The sequence below is a fragment of the Triticum urartu genome, chromosome 6A (assembly GCF_056163025.1).
Source record: "Triticum urartu cultivar PI428250 chromosome 6A, HENAU_Tu73, whole genome shotgun sequence".
NCBI classification, from domain to species: Eukaryota; Viridiplantae; Streptophyta; class Magnoliopsida; order Poales; family Poaceae; genus Triticum; species Triticum urartu.
In genome coordinates, this window is record NC_141878.1 from 27,928,806 (window position 1) to 27,941,242 (window position 12,437).

Below are 12,437 nucleotides of genomic sequence, written 5' to 3' on the forward strand. Positions count from 1 at the left end.
ATGACAAGCTCTCACGGTCAACGAAGGAATAGACCTCCACCCGAGACGTTCCGATCAGACTCGGTATCCCGGTACAACAAGACATTTCGACAGGGTAAAACTAAACCAGCAACACCGCCCGAATGTGCCGACAAATCCCGATAGGAGCTGCACATATCTCTTTCTCAGGGCACACTCAGATTGTCCTAGGTACGGGTAGGCCAGCCCAGAGTTGCCCCTGGTGGTCACCGGTAGCTGACAGTTTGGACCAACACTCAGAGGAGCACTGGCCCGGGGGGGGGGGTAAAATAATGATGACCCTTGGGCGCGCGACCCCCAAGGGAAAAGAAAAGGCTAGGTGGCAAATGGTAAAACCAATGTTGGGCATTGCTGGAAAAGCTTTACTTAAGGCGAACTGTCAAGGGGTTCCCATAATAGCCCAACCACGTAAGGAACGCAAAATCCGGGAACATAACACCGATATGACGGAAAACTAGGGCGGCAAGAGTGGAACAAAACACCAGGCATAAGGCCGAGCCTTCCACCCTTTACCAAGTATATAGATGCATTAATTAATTAAGATATATTGTGATATCCCAACAAGTAAACAAATATATTCCAACAAGGAACGGCCTCCAATCTTCACCTGCAACTAGCAACGCTATAAGAGGGGCTGAGCAAAGCGGTAACATAGCCAAACAACGGTTTGCTAGGACATGGTGGGTTAGAGGTTTGACATGGCAATTGGGAGGCTGACAAGCAAAAGGTAGGCATCGTAGCATTGGCATAGCAAAAGAGCGAGCATCTAGCAAAGCAAAGATAGTAGTGATTTCGAGGGTATGATCATCTTGCCTGAGATCCCGCAAGGAAGAAGAACGAGTCCATGAAGAAGATAAACGGACGTAGTCAAACGGTTCCTCACAAACGCGACGTTATCGGAACCAACCCGAAGAAGCAACACCGGAAAAGAGCAAACAACCTAGTAAACAACCACCACATAATCATGGCATGATGCGCAAACAAGTATGATGCATGTCCGGTTTAAAGAGGCATGGCATGGCAAAGAGCACAAACAATCCTACACATTAAGTGGAGCTCAATATGCAACGGGTTGGATATTGACGGAACACCACATCAATTATTTAGTTCTCTCTCGTTTATGTACCCAACAATATTAAATGTTGTTAAGCATGTCAAGAGGTGAAACATAAAGGGATTGTCTATCTAAACAATATAAATGGGGCCGAATATAGCAGACAACAAATCCGATAAATCCCCATATGCATTAGTAAATTAATGCAAACAACAATTTAAATATTTTTAATTGTTGTTATCATGATGCAGATGACATGAACAAGTTTATGCAATTTTTATTAAAACTTGACAAGAGCATTAATATGAAGCATTTGACATCGTGGTGGAAAGGAAAAGGGTGCCACGACGACGAATCCGAAAATGATGCCACGACAACATATCGGTTCTCCGGTAGCCCACGGGGATAACGGTGCAAAAGGAAGTGACGGGAGCGTGTCATGCAAGGATGGTGGGGTGCTCCTGATTACGGGGTTCCCACATGTCGGTGGCAAGGCAAAAGAGGGGCAACGTGCACCGAACAACTCCTACACGGAGCAAACACGAGCATTTCAAACATCGCAAGCATTCGTTCACGGACGTCGTCTCGGGGTTATACCTTCGAAGCGTGCGTTATCGGAGCGGTTCGAGTTTGATGAGGTGTAGGGGAAGTAGACGTTCTCGGGACGTTCGGTAGTGGAAGTAGAGTCACACGTTGTAGTCGAACTTGATGAAACCAAAGTCCACGAGGGTAGTCGTGGTACTCGTCACGTTCCGAAACCGAAGTGGTTCTTGACAATATCCGGGACGGTCTTGACGTTTTGGTGCGGTGTAGTGGTACATGTCAACGGTTATCGTGGTACTTCGTTCCGGTCCTGTAGTCGTACTAGGCATCGGTGGACCTTCGAGGGACTTGCGTATCCGAAGGGGTACTTGGCGATCGACGGACATCGTGGTACTTGTCGGCCCGGGTCTTGACGTATCCGTGTTCTCTCAAAGCAGTTGTACAGTGCAGTGGCCTGGAGCGGCACCGATCCAGTCAACGCAGCGGTTCTCCTCCCGTTCGAAGTACAGGAGGCCGTCCATGGAGGTTGAGGCCGCGATGTCGGCTGACGAACTGCAGGAGGCGACACCTCGACTCCTGCAGCAAAACGACGGCGAGGCGGAGAAGGGCCGGCAGGCAGTAGAGGTCACGGGGAACGCAGGGGCCGCCGGCGAGCTCGCTCGGGGAGCTCCTCGGGCGCATCTGATCGAGGTCGAAGCTGACGCGCCGAGGGGCATCGGGCTTCACAGGTGGAGCTGAGGTCGTGACGCAGCGACGGTCGTTTGAAGCGGGGACGCGAGGTCCTGCCGGCGGGATCCGGCTGGGAATGGGCGGGGCGGCAGAGGAGCTTGGGCGCCGGACCGCTGTTGTTGGTGACGCCGAAAGAGCAGGCAAGGCAGGGAGACGGCACGGTGCTCGCCGAAGGGAGTAGCAAGGCAGCGCCATGGAGGGGCACGGCTGGCTAGGAGGAAGAGATGGGGAGCTAGCGAGGAGGCTGGGCTGAGCGAGGGCGCTCGCTGGCGGCGTGAGGGAGGAGAACGAGAGAGAGAGAGGGCGGCGCAATGGGAGGCAAGTGAGGTGCGAGGGGGAGAAGTGGGGATCGAGCAGAGGAGCCTGCGAGCGTTGGTGATGGGGATCGGGCTCCTCCCTGGCCCAATGCGTGCGTTGAGCGTGTGGCGGCGCGCGTAGGGAAACAAGGGAGAGATGAGATCGGGAGAGGGTAGCGAGGGGAGAGGCTGGGCCTAGGGTTAGGTTAGGGAGTGGGCCTTGGAGCCGGCTAGGTTAGATGCAGCTGGGCCCAAATGGCCTGCTGGGCTCCCTTCTCTCCCTCTCTTGATTCTACTCTTAACAAAAACAGAGACAAAAAAATAGGAGAAAGGAAAAGAGAGAAGAGAAGGTTAGAGGAAGAATTTGGGCACGGGGATAATTTTCACGGACTCAGAAAAATGTGCACGGTCCGGGAAAATAGAAAAAGGTCAAGTTGAAAGATTAAATTCAAATTCCTTTGAATTTAATTCAAAAGGTTTGAACTAGGATAGGTTTTTCGAAGTGCCCAAAAATGTTGAGAAATTAGGTGGAGCTCCGGAAAATGATGAAAGGTCAAGTGGCAAAGTTAGAGGCCAAGAGTTGAAATAATAAAAGGCATTGGGATTTTTGCAAGTGTGTTAAGGTAATTCCACATAATTGGAATAATTACTATAGCTCTCTAAATATCGAGAGGATAAGTTGTAAAGAGAATCACCATGTGAAATCCCTTGATTTAAATGGATCAAAGATCCATACCATTTGTTTAGCTGAGTTTTAAAACGGGTTGCATGATGACATGATGCAATGCACATGATGCAAAGATGAAAAGTAGCGGACCAAACAAAACACACGACGAAAACCCGGAAACCCTGGAAGGCAACTGAAGCTCCGGTCTTGGGGCGTTACAGCATACTAGACCAAACAGTGAAGCTAACTGTAAGGCAAGATACTGTTGGCAGGAGAATGATCAACAATGACGCCTAGTAGCTGCACATGAGCCAAAAAATGGGAGAATATTAAAAGAAGAAATACCGGCTCTTATGCGACATGTATGGAAAGAACAAATAATGATGCAAAGACAACACAGATCATGAACAAGTTGTTAATAACTAGTAGTCTAACTTAAGGCACGCCTTTTATAAATGAAGAACTGGATAGTTTAGAAGCTAATCAACTTAATAAATTGGAAGCTTAAACCAAAATAAATTATTCATCATCTTAATATTTAAGTAACTATGACATAAAAAACACGCGCATAGCAAAAATATAAATTACCTCACCTATTAGACCAACATAGCACATTAGCAGATCTCTTGTGTTTAGAGATTTGGATCCACCCATTTCCACCCACTTCCCCTGCCTATATCAAAAGAAGCACAATAAATCAATGAAAAACATGGAGCAGTTGGATCATGAGAATGCAATGTACACATTTGTGACAACTACAGTACATGATACCACATCCGCTGTCAGGTGGAAGACATAATTAGAATATGGCAAATGTTAACATGCCCCCTCTTACCCCCTCTTATGATTAACTCTTACCTTCTTACCTCACATGTAAAAAGAGGGGGTAAGAGGGAGCATGTTAAAACATATGCTGTTATGAGTTGATGATTAATATCAAGAAAAATCAAGACATACATTGTCTTTCAAGGAGATGCAATGAATGGGAAAACATTACAAGCTCCAATCTTTCAAACGAGTAACTAGGTTTCACTGTATTATTTATATCAAGGGGGCCTTTAATCACATGAACAACAAACACATATCAATAGTAATTGGAATTAATCTTGTTACACATGAGGTACGGAGGTATTACCCGCAGTGTAAAAATTTCTGTACGGAAAATGCATCATGTCGACCCGGCGATTCTTTTTAGTAATTAATCTGATCTGCCTCGACTCAAGGTGCAACATGAAGTCACCACTGTATGTAGACAAAACCACCACATTTAAGTCCTCGTCATACCCCACCATCCCTCCATTTATGAAGTCGTTAGACAACATCCCCTCCAATTGATTGATTTTCTGCAGAAGCACCCATCCGGCAACACCATCAGAGTTCAGTTTCCTCTCCCATATATGAATGCCCAGTTTCGACATAGCGGCCAGGCCAAGAACGCTGTCTTCATCTGTCCGTAAGAGCTGAAAGGACCAACGTTCGGCATCGACGGGCGTCTCGATGACAGCAAGAGTCTGCCTTTCAATATCAAATGCAAGGATTTGACCTCCATGCAGCAACCAGCAAACTGCACTCCTGATAAGGATGCTGGGCTTTAGCTTCATAACCATCCTTCTAGTCGACGCTGAGACAACATTCCCCCATACACCCGACACTGATTCGTAGGCACAAGCTAATGATGTCTTCAGGTCTCTACGGGAGCAGATCAAGACCAATTTGAAGGCCGGGTTCAAGAAGCAATCCTCCTGCACATGCCCGTCTTGATCATCAACACACATCACCGTGGCGCTGCACCTACAGAAACTCTCCCTTTTGGCGTCGCGGAGCTCCGGTGGAAAAGGCACGCGGTGCTGCTGGCCGTTGAGGGGGTCCCACACGAAGATCTCACACAGAGACTCGCTGAGCATGACGGCGAGGCCGTGGCGGCAGCCAAGGAACTCCCAATCCCCCGTCATCTCAGGCACAAAGAAGCGCTCGGCAGGGATGCGATCGGGCGGGTCCAGGACAGGAATGAAGAAGGGATATGGGGTAGACTCTTTGAAGAAGCCCAGCAGAGGAGGTTCCGGGTGGTGTCTGCTGAAACGGCGTAGGAAGCGGGGATCGGAGAGGATGCGGCGCCAGCGCGTGCATACGAGGGAGGCGCGGGAGAGGGTTGACGGCAGCGGAGGCAGCCGGAGGAGGATCTCTCGGAGGAGGTCCTCATCTTCCAGCGGCACTGGAATTGACATGGCGCGGCGGCCGGAGTTTTCTTCTTTTTCCACGGAATCCTGACACGGAACGATGCCCAGCACCACCCCTCCGGCTCCTGGTCCTGGGACCTGCTGCGGTCGGAGCGGAAGGTCGGCGGATTGGAAGCGTGGCGCGCGTGGCAAGGGATCGAGGTTGGAACTTATATATGAATATATCGGTAAGATTGGAACTTATGTCCGTATGTCGGTGTGTGTCCGTTACTAGTACTGAGGTTACATGAGTAGGAATCAGTTTCGACTCCGTTCCATGTGTCCGTACCCAGCCAAAGTAAGAAACGATTCACATAGTTTAAAACAAACGATTCACATAAAAAAATGGAGATCAAGTCGAAATACAGATCACACACGATCACAATGCCCCGAAACATTTTCCTAGGGTTTCAAGTGGCAGGGCAGCGCACGAGGCGATCTCGGGGGCGCGAGTTCTGGGGTTTGCTGTTCGCCGGTGTCCTGCCATCCGTGACGTCTAATCCTTGCAGTTTGCTGGCTCGGGTTGATCAAGGGGGGATCCTCGCATCCTTGCCCACCCTTGGCGACAGTGCAGGAGAAGGGGTTCGAGGTAGGGGTTGGGGCAAAGATGGCGGAGTCAAGCACCATGGGAGGCAAGAGAGGAAAGGTGAAGGAGACATAAATAGTGGAAGAGATGATGAATCGGCTAGACCTGATAGAGAAGGAGAGAGCAAAATTGGTCGTTGATGACGAGGAAGATCAGCAGGATGATGAGCTTCATGCGCTGATCGGTAAGGTGCTACATCGGAAGCTTCGTGTGAACCCCATAGGAGAGGCGCTTCGCCCCGCATGGGGAAATCCGAAGGGACTGAACTTTAGGCCGACGGGTGAGAACGTCTTTGTGGCTAGTTTTACGAACAAAGAATTGTGGCCGACGAGTAGCGCGGAGGCTGAGCATCAGCCCCGCGGGTCGCAATGAATTGCTTATCATGGAACTGTCGCGGGCTTGGGAACCCGGAGATAGTTCGAGAGCTTCACAATCTAGTGAAGATGGAAGGTCCCGCCCTGGTCTTTTTATGTGAGACAAAGATCGAGGGGAGACGAGTTAGTGATCTTACAACTAGGCTTGGCTTTGAGGGTTCTTATCCAGTCAATAGCGCCGGACTCAGTGGCGGTTTGGCTCTGTTCTGGTCAAAAGATGTAGATGTAACTCTTAATAATTTTTTCAGATCAACATATTGATGTTACGGTCAAAAACATTGGTGGAGACAATAAAGTGTGGGGGTTTACAGGCTTCTATGCAAAATCTAGGAGAAGTGAACGCGCTGAAAGCTGGAACTTGTTACGTTGGCTCAAAGCTCAAAGTGATGCACCGTGGTTGTGCGGTGGCGATTTTAATGAACTTACAGATAATTCAGAGTATTTTGGAGCCCATGGTCACCCGGAGTGGCAAATGGATGGTTTCCGTCAGTGTCTTGATGATTGTGAACTACAAGACCTGGGATACCAGGGAGTCCCTTTCACCTGGGATAACATGCAGCAGGGTGATTCTAATGTGAAAGTTCGACTTGACAGGTTCCTAGTGAACCCAGCAATGATGTCTTGGTACTCGGCATCTGTTGTGAAGCATGTGCTCACCCCAAAATATGATCATTGTCTGCTTACAGTGAAGTTGAAGAGGGTGGCACAAGGGGTAGACGGGCATAGTTGCAGATTCATATACGAAGAAGCTTGGCAGAAGGACTAAACATACGATGACACAGTGCTGCAGGGCTGGCGTCAGGGTGCAGGTCTACATGGCTTGCAAGGTATAGAAGAGGCTCTTTCTACCATGCAAACTCATCTTACATACTAGAAATCAAATAAATATGGAGATATAAGAAGGAAGATAAAGAAAGTACGCAAGGAATATGAAAAAGAGAGGTCGAGCTCACTTTTTAGGGGTTCGACTAAGAAGGAAAAAGATTTAGGCCGCCAACTCTCTGATCTCTTGCGCAAGGAGGATTATGGCTCGCCAGATATCGAGAGCGGACTGGCTCAAAGCAGGCGACCGCAATACAGGTTTTTTCCAAGCTCGTGCTGCTGCTCACAAGAGTAGGAATCGTATACAAAGTCTGCAAGCGGCGGACGGTTGAGTGTGCGAGACCAAGGAGGAGATACATGCCGAGATACAGCAGTTTTATACTAGCTTCTAGACGGCACAAGAACAAACGGATGCTGAAGCAGTTCTTCACCACGTTCCACATAAAATTACAGAACCTATGAATGAACGACTCTTGAGGCCGCTTAGGGAGGACGAAGTAAAGGCTGATGTGTTTGCTATGGGGCCTACAAAGGCGCCCGGATGTGATGGCTTCCATGCTGGTTTCTATCAGAAACATTGGGAATTGATTGGGCCCAATGTTACTTCGGCTGTCCTCAGATTCTTCAATGGAGGACAAATGCCAGACTTGGTGAACATCACGATTATTGTTCTTATACCCAATGTGAGAAATCCACAGAATATCACACAGAACATCACGATCTTTGTGTAATGTTCTATACAAAATCTGCTGCAAAGTACTTGCTAACCGCCTGAAGGAGATTCTTGATGAGATAATTGCAGAGGATCAAAGTGCTTTTGTTCCAGGACGGCTGATTACCGACAACATCCTAGTGGCTTATGAATGCATTCACTCTATGAAAAGGAAAAGGGGGAAGCAAGGATGGTGTGCGGTCAAGATTGATATGATTAAGGCATATGACCGAGTTGAATGGGCTTATCTGGAAGGCATAATACACAAACTTGGCTTCCATGAACGCTGGGTTTCTCTTATTATGAGATGTGTGACCACTATAAGCTTCCATGTGAAGGTGAATGGTGATTTGTTACCGGCTTTCTCACCTTCAAGAGGCTTTCGTCAAGGAGACCCTATATCGCCATACCTATTTCTTTTATGTGGGGTGGGTCTTTCTTGTATGCTTCAAAACAATGATGTTGGTTGGATAGACATGGGCATTCACATGAGTATTTCTACCCCTTGGATCTCGCATCTCCTATTTGCGGACGATTGATTGATCTTTATGAAGGCTGACTCAAGGAGTGCCACCAGGTTAAATGAGATTCTGGAACAATACAGTGTGGGCTCCGGACAAAGTGCAAATAAGCTGAATAGCTCGGTTTATTTTAGCCCAAACAGTGGGGCGTCAGTTAAGAGGGGTGTCAAAACTGCCCTCCAGATAAACAGGGAAGCAATGTCAGAGAAGTACCTTGGCCTTCCAACAGCTGCAGGAAAAAATAATGAGCGGTCGAGGTCAAGGGTGCAAGGATGGTGCTAGAGGAAGATGCCATGTGGTGCAAAAGAAGTTCTCTTGAAGTCAGTGGTCCAAGCTTTACCGGCCTTCTCTATGAGTTGTTTCAAACACACAGAAGGTTTGTGCAAGAAATTGACGACGAACATGTCAAAATATTGGTGGGCTGGATCACCTGATAAGAAGGGAATGCATTGGCAGTCGTGGGATAAGATGTGCATTGCAAAGTCAAAAGGGGGACTCAGATTCCGGGATTTCGAAACCTTCAATGACGTGATGCTAGCCAAACAAGCATGGAGAATACTTGATAATCCGAACAGCTTGTGTGCCTGTGTCCTTGAGGGAAGATATTTCCCAAATGAGGATTTCCTTACTGCGGGGTGCCCCAAAAGTGCATCTAGAACATGGAAGGCTATCATTGTAGGGAGGGAGATGCTCAAGAAGGGCCTTATTCGATGAGTGGGAGATGAAACAACGATCGAGGTTTGGCATGACCATTGGATAGACGGCACCACGTCCATGACTCCAATGGGAGCACTCAAGCCGAACTCTATATAGCTAGTGGCAAATTTAATTGATCTAGTGTCAAATCAATGGGATGTGGAGACCATCCAGAGTGTGTTTTTCCCTGGATGCAGATGCAATTTTGGCCATTCTAAGAGCGAGGGTAGGGGGCTAGATATATGGGAATGGGCTCGGGAGAAGTCTGGCATTTTCATAGTTCGGTCAGCTTACCAGCTGACGATCCAAACCAAGGTACAGCTGACGACAACGGAGGGTTCATCTACTGGAGATGAAGGAATATGGCGTGCACTATGGAAGCTCAATGTGCTTCCTAAGATTCGAGTATTCTGGTGGCGGGTGCTCAAAGGTTTCCTACCAAACTATAGCGAGCTCCGGCGACGACATCTATTGCAGATTCCGAATTGCCCCATGTGTGGTAATGATAATGAAACTTTGTTTCATTCTTGGATGGAGTGTGACCATGCTTTGCGATTCTGGGAGGCGTCCGAGCAGTTCTTTGATATAAATGTTACAGCCTGGATTTTGCCTTCTCTCTTTTTCCGGACTTTGTTTGCCCTCGCTTTGCAATTTGGTTTTTGAATCAATTCAAATGGACTTAAGCACTTGGGCATGTCCTTGATTTTCACCCAAGAGACCCATCCACCTCTCATTCAACTTTCATTCTCTGAAAAATCCCAAAAATAGCCCAATGAATATTTTTCATAAAAGAAAAATATTTAATTTCCTTTCTGAAAATCAATTCAGAAACTTGTGCTCCAAAGCAACCCTCATTTTTCTTGCTCCTAAAAATCTGAGAAAATTCTCAAATATTCCTTGAACCATGGCCCACCTCCCTATGCAGAAATATTTCATACTTATTTGGAATATTTTTGCTATAGAAAATCTTTTCTATTCTGGCCTCGAAATGCATTTTCTACAGCAAGTGTATTTTTCCTTGATCAAATGAGGCTGGATTTTCTTGAGCTTGATTACCCTCCTAGATAAACCTTAACTCCAGAAGCTTAGCCCTAATCCCTTCGAGAAGCCCTCCAAACTTTGCGACCAAGTTTCTGACCAGAAACTTGCCAACAAGCTCAAGTCATATATGGTCAGCCTGCAAGTGTGTGATCAACCCTCCTAGACTAAACACTGCATGAACAACACGAGGGACAAGGTTTGGCAATGAGAGGGCGTCGTTTTGACCATGCCAGCATGGTGACCGCGTGAGCACACGGCCCTGGCATCGCGTCCGACGCGCTCTGCGCGGCGTCATCGTCTCTGTTTCACTCGTGATTGAGCCCAAGCTCGCCGACGACTGCCGCACCGCACCACCACCTCCGTCTCATCCCCCTTGACCTCTCACTGACGCTCGCTGACGACAGACACGCTGCAGCGGGCACGGGCACGTCGCGACGAAAAGACACAGTGCGTCCCGTGCCTCTGTCCTCCTCCAACACCGCCTCTTGTGCTCGTCCGCACCCTTGCATTGCTCCCGCGTGATCGCTGAGCCCCTCCACCCCTTGCTGACGCCGTTCGTCGTCGCTCGCCGGCTTCCAGAGAGCTCCAGCGGAGCCACGTACCCCTCTCCCCCTCTGGTTATAAATTCGAGCCCCGTCCCTTCGCTCCGAGCACCCCAAACCAACGACCCAAGCTCCACAAATCCGTAGGATAGCCGTAGCCCGGTCAGGCAGGCCTCTGGCCGCCGTCCCCGACCCGAGGTCGCTGGCGATTCCCCACGGCCCTCTTCCTTGCGCCGGTGCCCCTCGAGCTCAAGCGACTGCTCAGGCAACTCCCTGGAGTTCTACTGGTGCCGCCTCGACGCACTACAGCCCCAAGGACCACCCCAATCCGCCGCGTTCTTCTTCTCCGGCGAGACCCGACCGCAGCCGCCGCTCGCGAGCCTGGTTGCGATCTGCTGCAGCCAGCTCTCATCCATCCACGGGTACAGGGAGGTGCGCCTCGACCCCCTATTCCTTTCTATCCCTCTGGTTTTGCCCAAGGACCGCTCCTCGAGGGCGTACGCTCTAGCGAAGCCCCGTTGTCGCTCTGTTTCTCTCCTATCCCCTCTCACCTGACCAACAGGGCCCACTGTCAGCCTCTCCACTCAATCCCCGAAGCGGTACGAGTGGAGGCGTATTAGGCAAATACGTCTTCGACGTCACCCCCTAGTTTTATTCAAATTTAATTCAAAAATTTGACCAGCACCTTTGACCAGCCATAACTTTTAAAATATAAGGACAAATGAGTTGATTCTTTTTGCATTGTGTTTGTTTTGAAAAGTTCTAGAAGCACCCCAAAGTTGAGATTTTTCCTTGTTGTCTAGAATTTCTGGTGATTTTCAAGTGTAGTTCTTGATATTTTATTTTGCTGTTTTTAAATATTTTCAGAGGGAGAAGCTTGTCTTGAAGATCACCAGGAGGAGTGTGAACCTCCTCTGCACTAAGGCAAGCAACACTATCGATGTCAAAATCGGCGGATCTCGGGTAGGGGGTCCCGAACTGTTCGTCTAGGCCGGATGGTAACAGGAGACAGGGGACACTTTGTTTTACCCAGGTTCGGGCCCTCTCGATGGAGGTAAAACCCTACTACTGCTTGATTAATATTGATGATATGGGTAATACAAGAGTAGATCTACCACGAGATCAAGGAGGCTAAACCCTAGAAGCTAGCCTATGGTATGATTGTGTATGGAGTTGATTCTGTCCTATGGACTACAACCCTCCGGCTTATATAGACACCGGATAGGGTTAGGGTTACATAGAGTCGGTTACAATGGTAGGAGATCTTGAATATCCGCATCGCCAAGCATGCCTTTCACGCCAAGGAAAGTCCCCTCCGGACACGAAACGAAGTCTTCAATCTTGTATATTCATAATCCAGGAGTCCGACTGAAGGTATAGTCCGGCTACCCGAACACCCCCAAATCCAGGACTCCCTCAGTAGCCCCTGAACCAGGCTTCAATGACGACAAGTCCCGGCGCAAATTGTCTTCGGCATTGCAAGGCGGGTTCCTCCTCCAAGTCCTTCACAGAAGATTGTAATCACCAAGAGTAGGGTCCGGCTCTGTAAAATGAGTTTCCACATATTGCCATAAAGAGAATAATATTAGCACAAATCAAATCTGCTGACGTATCCTGCAG

At 48.6% G+C, this 12,437-nt stretch overlaps 2 protein-coding genes across 2 annotated transcripts; one reads left to right on the plus strand and one right to left on the minus strand.

Moving 5' to 3' along the window:
* Positions 1 to 3,939: 3,939 nt before the first annotated feature.
* LOC147963483 (uncharacterized) lies at positions 3,940 to 5,532 on the minus strand. Its single transcript, XM_087531138.1, has 2 exons — positions 4,443 to 5,532; positions 3,940 to 3,980 (listed from the first exon to the last, which is right to left on the minus strand). The coding sequence occupies exons 1-2, from the start codon at positions 5,530 to 5,532 to the stop codon at positions 3,940 to 3,942; spliced, it is 1,131 nt and encodes a 376-aa protein (XP_087387264.1).
* A 664-nt stretch (positions 5,533 to 6,196) lies between these two features.
* Positions 6,197 to 7,249, plus strand: LOC147963484 (uncharacterized). Its single transcript, XM_087529593.1, has 2 exons — positions 6,197 to 6,293; positions 6,732 to 7,249. Exons 1-2 carry the CDS (start codon positions 6,197 to 6,199, stop codon positions 7,247 to 7,249), a joined length of 615 nt encoding a protein of 204 aa, XP_087385719.1.
* Positions 7,250 to 12,437: the final 5,188 nt, after the last annotated feature.